This window comes from Stegostoma tigrinum, unplaced genomic scaffold, assembly GCF_030684315.1.
Source record: "Stegostoma tigrinum isolate sSteTig4 unplaced genomic scaffold, sSteTig4.hap1 scaffold_68, whole genome shotgun sequence".
Lineage (NCBI taxonomy): Eukaryota > Metazoa > Chordata > Chondrichthyes > Orectolobiformes > Stegostomatidae > Stegostoma > Stegostoma tigrinum.
The window spans coordinates 1,752,362-1,764,642 of NW_026728622.1; the positions used below are offsets into that span (position 1 = coordinate 1,752,362).

Consider the following 12,281-nt stretch of genomic DNA (forward strand, 5'->3'; position numbering starts at 1 on the left):
TGAAGCTCCAGAAGCGAGGTCAGTGTCATTTTCTTCTGTGATTTTAACTGGTTGAGGTGAAAAGGTTTTCCATCCATCCTGTTCAGGCCACTGGGAAGCTTGTTCTTGATGAGATTAAGAATGGTGGTGACAAAGCTGGAGAAAAGAGTGGGCGTGAGCCTCAACTTGACCTCAAAGAGCTTCTGCACAACATTGTATTTCTGGTATTGAAGCCTGATTTAAGCTGTTGGCCTTTTATCATTTTAGCAAACTACTTCAACTTTGAGGGCAGATTGTATTTAAATGGTTAAATCCCTAAGTTTCCACAGATCGGAATAATTCTATCAAGTGGAACAATGTATTACTCACTGAAGTGCAGTACTCCACCATTGGGTAATGTAACTTGTGCCCCTTGGATGTGCGTCCCGAAAAGAAACAGCTTCGGCAGATGTCATAATTTAAGTGTTTGAGGCTGCGGCACCTATTAAGGAAGAACAAGAAGTAAGAGAAATGTTCATTTTTGTTTGGATATTTTTAACCATCCAAGGAATGCAAGTTAAGTAGTTAAATTATGTATTTTTTTTTATTTTGAAGAAACGGCAAAATTGTGTGGGGAGAAGCAAATGCTAGGTCAGTCGAGGAAAACTGTCCCAACTCCCCCAGTCAATTTTCATAATGGGATATCCCATCCCTGGAATTATTTAAATTGCTTCTGCTCTGCAACGTTCCCATAGTATGGAAGGTTTTCATCTGCCATGGTGGCAGAAACCTATTTAGAAGTAACCTTGCCAGAATCTTCCTGGAAAAGGTAAATCTGACGAGCAGCGATTGTAACATGTGAAGCTGCAAAGGCAACACTGAAGGAGGAGGACACACATTTTCAGCTCAGACAGCAGAAGGGAAGTACTCCAGGGAAAGAGAAGAAATAGCGAAGAAATAAACTGCAATAATGGCTGAGTCACAGTGGTATAGTGGCAATATCATTGAGCTAAATGCTCTGGAGAATGTAGGTTCATGTTCAAACACTGTAGCTGGTCAAATTTACATTTCATTAAAAAATACCCAGAACTAAAAGTTATTTCCAGCAACACTATCATGAAACTATCAACAAATGTTGGTAAAAACCCATCCGATTCACTCATGTCCTTTCGGGGAGTATTCGATCATCCTTACACCACTACATGTGGCTGCAGAGCCACAGCAATGTAGGTAGCTCTGAACCACCCTCCCAGCCATCCACTCAGTTCCACGGCAATTAGTGAAGGACAACAAATGATAACTTCACCAGTGATAGCCAAATCCCTTGCAAGAATGGAAAATGTTCTCATGAAATGGAAGGACTTGATCAATGTAGTGTGAAATTATCAACAGATGAATGGATAGAACTGCATACAGAATGTAGGTCATCAATACGATGAGATGGTGCAAAACAGAGGATATTGCCTTCAGGATTCCTGTCATGAAGCCAAACTCTGAGACTCAGCAAGCACTCAAATGTGTGAGCAGAAACTAAATAGCCATGAAAACCAACATAAAAGTACAAACAGCAGGCTCTTAAAATTTTTGGAGATATGCAAGGCAATATTAAATTATGCACTGAAGTGGTTAAGTTCAGTTAATCCTCTTGTAAATAGCACTGCTAACAGGAAACTCACTGTCAATTACAGATTAGTCCAGAATTTTCAAGGCAATAGATAAAGTGAAGCAGAATACCAGTTTCCGTGAGGAACAAACATAATTTGGAAGTTAAAGGGATGAAAGGAATTACTTTTCTGAACAACATTCGGAAGAAACACAGACAGACGGTTGATTGAGAAGATGAAACATGAGAAGATGGTAAGGAAAGAAATAGATTTGGAAGCAACAGTGTGGTAGAATTGTGGAAGTTCACTGGCCTCACGCAACATCAGGAACCAATACATTTGATCTTTAGAGAACAGAATGTCAGAGAAGGGGGGCTCTCTTCCCAAATGATCAAGCTTACAAAATGTAGGAAAAAGGCTGCCTTCCTCTTGGTGCTTCTCACTGGATGAACACGCGAGGAAAGTTGTGCTTTTTGGTTGCGGACCTATTGGTGGTTGGTTCATTCATATCAGGCAGATTCTCCAACAGCGGGTGAAGGTGTGGTCACAGTCTTCGCTCGGGGCAACTGAATCTATTCCTCTTCTTTGTTCTTTCATGCAAGTTCTGTGTTTGGATTCCTGATTGCGGCTACAAAATCTCCTATCTGTCCCTCGAACTGTCAAGTCTGCGATCACTCACGTCCTGTTTACCTCACCCTTTTCCGCCGTGTCCCAGAGCCAATTACACTTTACTTTAAAGTAATTTTAAGTCCAAATCACAGTAAAAGGAAGCCATTTGGTCCATCATGTTTGAACTAGATCTCCAAATACATATCACAAATTAGTGCCTTTTCCTTAACCTGCACATTATTTCTCTTTAATTAATCAACTAGTGCTTTCTTGCATCTTTTACTGAAACTGCCTCCTCTAGGTAATGCATTCTATAGACTGTGATAAAGCTATTTCTTACACTGCAGTTACTTCTTTAGTCAATCACTTCAAACCTCTGCATCTTATTCTCAATTCTGTCACAAGGAGCAAAGTCTTCCCCTCGTCTACTCTGACCAGACCTCAAATGATTTTGCAAGATTCAAAATAATCTCTTCTAAGTCTCAGCATCTTCGAGGAAAGCTGTCCCAATTCCTCTAATCAATTTTCATAATGAGATATCTCAACCCTGGAATCATTATTGTAAATTGGTCCTGCTCTGTCTCTCTCCAACATTTTCACAAAGTTCCCTTCGCACGGAAGGTTTTCATTTGCCATGGTGGTATAAACCTATTCAGAAGTAACCTTGCCAGAGTCTTCCCAGCAATGCAAAGGCTGGTGATCTCATGGTTCTTTGAGCAATCTGACATTTCTCCTTCAGTTTTGTACAAGATATGGCATCTTAAAGATTCTGTGAAATCCTGTCCTGTTCCTCATAGTCCATGAAAAGCTAACAGATCTTGGCCTTCAGAGTTAGGCCACCATTCCTCAAGCTTCAGATGGAATTCAATTGACTCCGGGTCGCTGTTGCTCTTGATTTAGTTACGGCAGTCATAGTTTCATCCACAGTTGGGCTCTCACTCCAGTTCTTCTCAGACAGAGAGTTGTTTGATCAGATCAATGGCAGTAACACGCACCTTCTCCAAGATGGCCAATCTTAGAAATGTAGGAGAATAGTTAACCAAAAAGGTTCAATTTACCCCTTAGAAATCCTGTCCAAATCTGCAATTTAATTTACTAGTTGTGGACAAGAAGTTTTATCGATCATTTAGCAACAACACAGCAATCACTTTCATAGGATGCACACACACTGATTACAGGACTAATAAAAAGGCCTTTCTGTAAATTCCCAATAATTGCAAATTACAGAACCAACCGGAAGTCGAGTCACAATCCGTTCTGAGCCACAGTGTCTGTGATCAATGCAACTGCGAACAAAATACCAAAAGCATGCAGCACTCACCTCTCACAAAAAATTAAGGTAAAGAAGTTGATACTTAATTTGTCCTAATTACTTCTCTGGTCCATGAATTTGTTCGGGTTTTGTGATGATCTCAGTTGTGTTGTTGACTGATGGAGTTTCTAATAGAACATCTAAAGTAAAAGCTTTCTTTAAAAACTAACTCCCTCTAACTTTCTGCTGGTTTGCACATCTCACCTGAAACCTACGAGTGGGTACTCTTTGCAGATGTTACACTTAGCCTGATGTTTTGCAGTTTCAGCAGCTGCCACACGGTGTCGAACAGGCAGCCACACCATGGACCGAGGCTCCAATCTCATCCACTCTACAAAGTGTTTATCATCAATCTCTGGTTTGTTCTGGCCCTAGAAGAAAATAAAAGATCAGCTGCATGATTAATTATGTCAAGTTTACATCCGCTGTCCTCAGACATATCTAATACACTATCATTGGGGTTTCTGACATTGTTTTTATTAAATTAATGATTAAAAACATTGACTATTTATAAACATGATAGCCTTGGATTAGTGGTGGTACATGTTGGCCTCTGGAACTCATTCAAACCGAAAATGAGCACAAAATTCGTACTGGCAAGTAGACCCGCTTGACCTTCTGAAGTGGCGCAGAGCACACTTACATGTTGGAAGCAACTGCGGACACTTGGTTCAATGTTGCTGCCTCCAAATGAAGGTACCTCACCCAGCTGCCGAGGGATCTGGACTGCATTGTGAAGCAAAAGGCTCAGGCTTTGTTGGTCACATAATTCTGTGGGTTCAGCTCCTTGTTTGAAGAGGTCTGCAAAAGTTATCCATAAGAAAAAACTTGATATTCCTAAACTTAAGGGAGGTAGTTAAGAGTTCAATACATCCAATATATCTTCCTCAATTGCCTTGCTTTGTAAATTATCTTAAAACATTATTTTATGATCTTGATTGGCTATTTGCAAACAACTGTGGAAACAAAAACTTCTGTTTCTTGGCACCAATGGACAATGTATGTTGTATGATTCTCCAAGGAAGTCATTTCTTTCTTGATTGTAAATCTCAAACCTCTCTAATATCTCCTCGTTCTTTTCACAGAGATAATCTTTGTGTGGACCTGGAAAACATGGGCACTGTCCTCAATGAATATTTTGTGTCAATCTTTACAATGGAAAAGGACACTGCAAGTATTGATATCAGGGCAGAGGACCTAGGAACATCAGAAGTTTAGACATCGGAAGATGCAGCTGGTTTAGCAAATTTAAAAGTGGATACATCTACAGGCCGAACTGAAATGTATACCAGCGAGCAAGGGAAGTGAGGGAGGAGATATTTGGGCCCCTGTCAGCAAATTTCAAACCCTTGTCAATCACACATGAAGTCATGAAGGACGATGAACATTGTCCTACGATGAACAAATGGAGAGAGGAACAGACCAGGAAATTAAAGGCCAGTCAGAATAATCTCAGCACTGGAGAAGCTATAAAGAGGCATTCTTAGGGGTAGAATGTACTTCCATGAACTAATCAGGGATAGTCAGTATGGATTTGTTAAGGTGAGGTCACGTTTCAGAAATTTGATCCTTTTTTGAGGAGATGTTGGAGTGTTGATGAGCTTAAGCATTCGATGTGGACTGAGTAAAGCCCCCCTTGGCAGACTGATCAAGAAAGCAACAGTCAACGGGATCAAAGGCAAAGAGGCACGCTGGAGCCAAAACTGGCTGAGGCAGAGAGCACAGGGTGATTGATGGTAGAGGGATATCGATTTGACAGGATGTTTGCTTTGAGTGGGGTTGTGCAGGGCTTGCCACAAGGACCCTTGAAATTTGTCAACGAGATTCATCATTTTGGCTTAAACACAGTGTGTATGACCGTGTTGCTAGCCAATGACTAATTTAGTGAGGAGGATATCGACGGAATGGTCATGTAAATAACAGCCATGGGATCAAAGGCAAAGTGGTACACTGGACCCAAAATTGGTTGACAGACAGAAAGAATAAACTTCAGGAGGAGATCAGCACACTGGTCAGCTGGACACAGCAATTGGAACTCAACCAGGAAAAGTGTGAGCTGACGAACTCGGGAGGGCTAACAAGGCAAGGGATCACACTATGAAGGGTGTGATCCTGGACATTACTGAAAAAACCAAGATGCTGCCTGGGCTGGGGGTTCTCATGGAATCATAGAGTACAGAAGAGGTCCTACGGCCCACTAAGGCTGTACCTCTAAAAACACACTGCGACATATACTAGTCCCATTTTTACACACTAGACCATTCTCAAAAATATTATGCCATTACAAGTGCTCATCCAAGTACTTTTCAAAGGGTGTGAGGTTTCCTGTTTCAACTTCCCTCCCAGGCAATGCATTCCAGACCTTTACCACACTCTGGATGAAAACGATTTTCCTCAAACCTCCGCTAAATTTCCCGTGTTTCTCTTTAACATTATGCCCTACCGTTATTGATGATTTAACTAAGGGGAACAATGCTTTCTACTCAACCTATCTTTACCTCTCATAATCTTATATGCCTCTATCAGGACCTCCACTCAACCCCGAAAACTTCTCTGCTTCACAGAAAATAATCTGAATTTTTCCAGCCTTTCTTCACAGCTAAAATGCTCCAACCTATGCAACATCCTTTTCATTCCCTCCAGTGCAATCACATCCTTCCTGATGGGTGGTGACCAAAATGCCACACACAACTCCAGCTGTGGCCTAACCAAACTTTTAAACAGCACAAAGTGACCTCCCCACTCTTACCATCTGATAAAGGGAGATGTCCCATATGTCTTTGTAACAACCCTTACTAGCCTGACCTGACCCCTTCAGGAATTTATGAACTAGCACCCTAGGATCCCTTTTCTCCTCTAAGCTTCCCAGTGTCCTGCTATGCATTAGATTTAGACTTAGGTTTTATTATCACACATATTCAATACAGGGTACAGGAGTGCAATGCCACCTCAGACGGTGCCATCTCAGGTACAAAGTACCTCGGTACGAAATTTCAGTTGCAAATGTAGAAAATTTATCCATCCTTCTTTACTCAGTCGTAGGGGAGTGGAACGCAAAGCCGGAGAGGGTAGTGGAGTCGGCCTCATTAGGGGCATTTAATCGGCCATTAGACAAGTACATGGATGACAGGATAAGGTAGTGGTGGAGGTGAGACAGACCTTAGGATGAGGGTAATAGTTCGGGACAACATCGTGGGCCGAAGGGCCTGTACTGAGCTGTACCGTTCCATGCTCTATGTTATAAAAATAATTGAATATGTTAAAAAGTTCAGCACTACAGTCTTCTTCGTATAACAGTAGAAAAATAAAAACAAAAGTTTAAAAAGTCAAACATTACAGTCCTTTCTTAAGCCACGAGTTTTCAGACACTCTGACCGAGGCTTCCCCCATGACGGTTCGTATTCCCCTGCGCTGGGCTAAGGCCCGCCCATCCTTGCCAGTGGACTTCACTGCTGACTGCCGTTGCTGACCTCCATCGGGCACGACAGGCTTTGCCACATTAAGTACTCTCTTATCTTAATCCTTCTTCAGGCTATATCAATCTGCCACTGACCTGCCCATCTGACCGATGCCAAGATTGAAGCAGACAAGGGGAACTGGTAAAGATGTTTAAGATTTTGAAGGGCATAGAAAGGATAACTGGAAGCTGCTTTTTCCATTCGTAGACATGTCAATACACAGGGGGCATAGATTGAAGTTCACAGGTAGAAAGCTAAGAGGGGAGTTGAGGAGAACCTATTTTCCCAGTGTGGTGGGAGTCCTGAGCTCACTGACTGAAAGTGTGGCTGATTCAGAAAGTGTCTGAATATTTAAGTATTTAGATATTCACTTGTGTTGCCGTAGGCTTCAGGGCTATGAGCCAAACAATCAAAACGGAAAGCAATGTCCTGTGAGTTCGATGCAGACAGATCTTTGTTGAGCAGTGCAGGAACTACGGACCGCACGGCCTCCTCCTGTGCAAAAAACATCCATGAGACGACAATTACACAGCTTTTCTTTGAGGCATTTCTCCACTTGACTGATTCTTTGTAAATGCAAGGCCGATAAAATAAATCCTTTTCTTAAAAGCTTCCATCTCACTGAGAAAGCTTCAGGCCAATTTGATAATCTGCTCTCAAAAATCTGCTCATATTTTGATAGTTATGACAAATTCTACTATCAGGGCTGACACAATCCACAACATTCTAAATCAATCAATAATATTCCAGAAAGATGATCATTTGCCTATCCGACCAATTTTAACTGTTGCTTTAAAAAATAGAGAAATAAATCTGGATCTGTCAAAAACTAATCAGTTCTTCCTTGGACCATACCCGTACGTACCAGCTTTCAATGAAATATGCCCATTAGTTTGTGAGATACATTGCTGACCAACAGAACAACAAATGGGCAAAAACATTACCTCACATTCAGTGTTATCACTGCTGCAAGTGAGCAGTAGAGTCATACAGCACTTCCAAATCTTTTTCCCAGTGCGAATGATGAAAACATTATTGGTCACAAAAACAGCCGCTAAGGTTAGTGCCTTTGAGAAACAATAGCATCATACATATGTAGCGCATCATTTATCTTGCAGGAATGCACTGTGCACATTCTGCACAGACCAAGTTATGACTTAACACTCATGTGGCAGTGACTAAATACAGAAATATACTAATACAGCAAACCTTTTGTTAAACAGCACCTGCGGTACCAGGAATGAGCTGAATAATCAAAAATTCCAGTTGATCAATAGGTCCACACACGCAAAAAACACACACTCAATAATAGGAACATAATGCATGGGATATACACATTGTATCAGTGATAATGGGAACTGCAGATGCTGGAGAATCCAAGATAATAAAATCTGAGGCTGGATGAACACAGCAGGCCCAGCAGCATCTCAGGAGAACAAAAGCTGACGTTTCGGGCCTAGACCCTTCATCAGATGAAGGGTCTAGGCCCGAAACGTCAGCTTTTGTGCTCCTGAGATGCTGCTGGGCCTGCTGTGTTCATCCAGCCTCACATTTTATTATCTGGGATATACACATCACTGTTCTCCCTCATTTACAGCATAAATGACTTCAGTAATGAGGCAACTTTGCCTCAATTAAAACTTACTGGCAGAGTGCCTTTTCACTTGCATCCTCACCATACATCACAAGATGATGAGAATACAGTAAACATCTGGTGTATAATTTTTGTCAGTTTATTGAGTGTGCTAGTTTGTTGAACAAAGTTTACATACAGTTAAATCTACAGTTTACATGTGTATCAGCAATGATAGATTTAGTACTGACACCTTTATTTTTCCTCCAGATGACCCTTGTAGAGTCACGTCAAGCCAATTTTCAAAGAAAGCACTCTGATTCTTCCACTCATACTTCTGGAAAAGGAAGTTGCAGAACGTCACTGACTGACTTTACTTATTTGAATACAGCGTAAGGTACATAGAACATCGAACAGTACAGGCCCTTCAGCCCACAATGTTGTGCCGAACTTTTACCCTAAACCTCAGGTCTATCTAACTCCACCCCTATCTTATATGACCATCCATATGCCTGTCTAATAGTCACTTAAATGCCCCGAATGAGGCCGACTCCGCAACCCACTCCAGCTGAAACAAAGATCTCTTTGAATTGTCATTTGTCACACATGTATTGAATCAAAAAGCAAATTTCTCACTTCCATAGATTTCTGTAGCATCTTAATATGATTTGTGAAGATTAATACTTCACCCGATCATTTTATAAATACAACTTTAAACAAAATGCCACTATATGGAACTTGTATGTTGGTATTTGTGCAGATGCCAATTCAGTTTGTGTGATCTGTTTCGATGCAACGAGTGATAAACACTTCGAATAAAATGGTTGAGAGCAGTGTATGTGAGATTTAATACCATGCTTTATCGACAGATAACTCATCTGCAGGTAGTTATTCATGAGACTCAACTGACATCATGTCTCAGGGGAGCTTGTGACCTCTGGGTTAGGTGTTGTTTGACCATTGCCTACTGGTCACTGGTTGAGAGGAAAGAGAACTACTAGCTGCTATCCATTTTCAACAAGTGATCACGATAATCTACCTGCGTTTCAACGTCCCATCAACATGCAAGAATTGTTGCTCGAAGAGGCTTCTGTGTAACAAACAGGAGCAGAATCAAGATCAACCTTGCTTTCCCTATCTGAACAAGCTGCCAACACCAGAAATATGGGACCGTCTTAATCATTCTTATACAATTAACTTTTACAATAGACAACAGGTGCAGAAGTAGGCCATTCGGCCCTTCGAGCCAGCACCACCATTCATTATAATCATGGTTGATCATCCACAATCAGTATCCTGTCCCTGCCTTATCCCCATAACCCTCGATTCCACTGTCTTTAAGAGCTCTATCCATCTCTTTCTTGAAACTATCCAGAGACTTGGCCTCCACTGCCTTCTGGGGCAGAGCATTCCATACATCCACTGCTCTCTGGGTGAAGAAGTTTTCCCTCAACTCTGTTCTAAATGCCCTACCCCTTATTTTTCAACTGTGTCCTCTGGTTCTGGACTCACACATCAGTGGAAACATGCTTCCTACCTCCAGAGTATCCAATCCTTTAACAATCTTATACGTCTCAATCAGACACCCTCTCGTCCTTCTAAGCCAGGTCCCTGTACAGCTGCAGAAGGACCTCTTTGCTCCTATACTCAATTCCTCTTGTTATGAAGGCCAGCATGCCATTAGCTTTCTTCACTGCCTGCTGTACCTGCATGCTTGCTTTCATTGACTTATGTACAAGAACACCTGCATCTCGTTGTACTTCCCCTTGACCGAACTTGACTCTATTTCGATAGTAATCTGCCTTCTTGTTCTTGTCACCAAAATGGATAACCACACATTTATCCACATGAAACAGCGTCCGCCATGCATCCGTCCACTCAGCTAGCCTGTCCAAGTCACCCTGTATTCTCATAACATCCTCCTCACATTTCACACTGCCACCCAGCTTTGTGTCATTGGCAAATTTGCTAATATTACTTTTAGTGCCTTCATCTGTATCATTAATGTATATTGTAAACAGCTGCGGTCCCAGCACTGAACCTTGTGGTAGCCCACTGGTCACCGCCTGCCATTCCGAAAGGGACCCGTTTATCACTACTCTCTGCTTCCTGTCAGACAGCCAATTTTCAATCCAAGTCAGTATTTTGCCCCAAATACCATGTGCCCTAATTTTGCTCACTAATCTCCTCTGTGGGGCTTTATCAAAGGCTTTCTGAAAGTCCTGGTCCACCCCATCCACTGGCTCTCCCTTGTCCATCTTCACAGTTATATCCTCAAAAAATTCCAGAAGATCAGTCAGGCACAATTTCCCCTTCGTAATTCCTGCTGACTCTGACCTATCCTGTTACGGCTATCCAAATGAGTTGTAATTTCATCTTTTATAATTCACTCCAGCATCGTTCCCACCACTGACGTCCGGCTAACCGATCTATAATTTCCTGTTTTCTCTCTCCCTCCTTTCTTGAAAAGTGGGACAACATCAGCCACCCTCCAATCCGCAGGAACTGATCCTGAATCTAGAGAACATAGGAAAATGATTACCAATGCGTTCACGGTTTCCAGAGCCACCTCCTTAAGTACCCTGGGATGCAGACCATCAGGTCCCAGGGACTTATCAGCCTCCAGACCCAACAGTCTATCCAACACCATTTCTTGCCTAACATAAATACCCTTCAATTCATCCATTACCCTAGGTCCTTCAGCCATTATTATATCTGGGGGATTGCTTGTGTCTTCCCGAGTGAAGACAGTTCCAAAGTACCTACTCAACTCTTCTGCCATTTCCTTGATCCCCATAATAAATTCACTTGTTTCTGTCTTCAAGGGCCCAATTCTAGTCTTAACCATTTTTTTTTTCAACACACCTTTTACTATCCTCCTTGATAATTGGAACTGCAGATGCTGGAGAATCCAAGATAACAAAACGTGGAGCTGGATGAACACGGCAGGCCAAGCAGCATCTCAGGAGCACAAAAGCTGACGTTTCGGGCCTAGACCCTTCACCCAGGCCCGAAACGTCAGCTTTTGTGCTCCTGAGATGCTGCTTGGCCTGCTGTGTTCATCCAGCTCCACACTTTGTTATCCTTACTATCCTCCTTCATATTTTTGGTCAGTTTTCCTTCGTACCTCATTTTTTTCTCCGCGTATTGCCTTTTTAGTGATCTTCTGTTGCTCTTTAAAAGCTTCCCAGTCCTCTGGCATCCCGCTCATCTTTGCTATGTTATACTTCTCTTTTATCTTTAGAGAGTCCTTAACTTCCCTCGTCAGCCACGGCCGCCCCTGCCTCCCCTTAGGATCTTTCTTTGGAATGAACTGATCCCGCACCTTTTGCATTATATCCAGAAATACCTGCCATTGTTGTTCCACTGCCATCCCTGCTACGGTATTGAACCATTGAACTTTGGCCAGCTCCTCCCTCATCGCTCCATAGTTCCCTTTCTTCAACTACAATACTGACACTTCCGATTCTCCCTTCTCCGTCTCAAATTGCTGATTAAAACTTATCATATTATTGTCACTACCTCTAATGGCTTCTTTACTTCGAGGTCCCTGATCAAATCCGGTTCGTTGCACAACACCAGATCCAGAATTGCCTCCTCCCTGGTAGGCTCCATACTGACTCTGCATCTCCTGATTCTACGTCTCCACTCGCAAAGGGCTGAAGATTTTATATTTCTTTACATTCATAATTTCATATCTATTTTACTATTTCTTCTTTCTTTATTATTTCATATTTCTTTACTTCTGACTATTTTAAATACAACAG

At 42.0% G+C, this 12,281-nt stretch overlaps 1 protein-coding gene across 1 annotated transcript in view; it reads right to left on the reverse strand.

Annotated features, from left to right (window-relative positions):
- Nucleotides 1-294: 294 nt before the first annotated feature.
- Nucleotides 295-12,281, reverse strand: part of LOC132209151 (utrophin-like) — a 66,107-nt gene continuing 54,120 nt past the window's right edge. The window contains exons 2-4 of the mRNA XM_059644306.1: nucleotides 4,127-4,284; nucleotides 3,688-3,854; nucleotides 295-460 (exon numbers count right to left, since the gene is read on the reverse strand). Coding sequence (XP_059500289.1) covers nucleotides 295-460; nucleotides 3,688-3,854; nucleotides 4,127-4,284 — 491 coding nt within the window. The remainder of the gene's footprint in view (nucleotides 461-3,687; nucleotides 3,855-4,126; nucleotides 4,285-12,281) is intronic.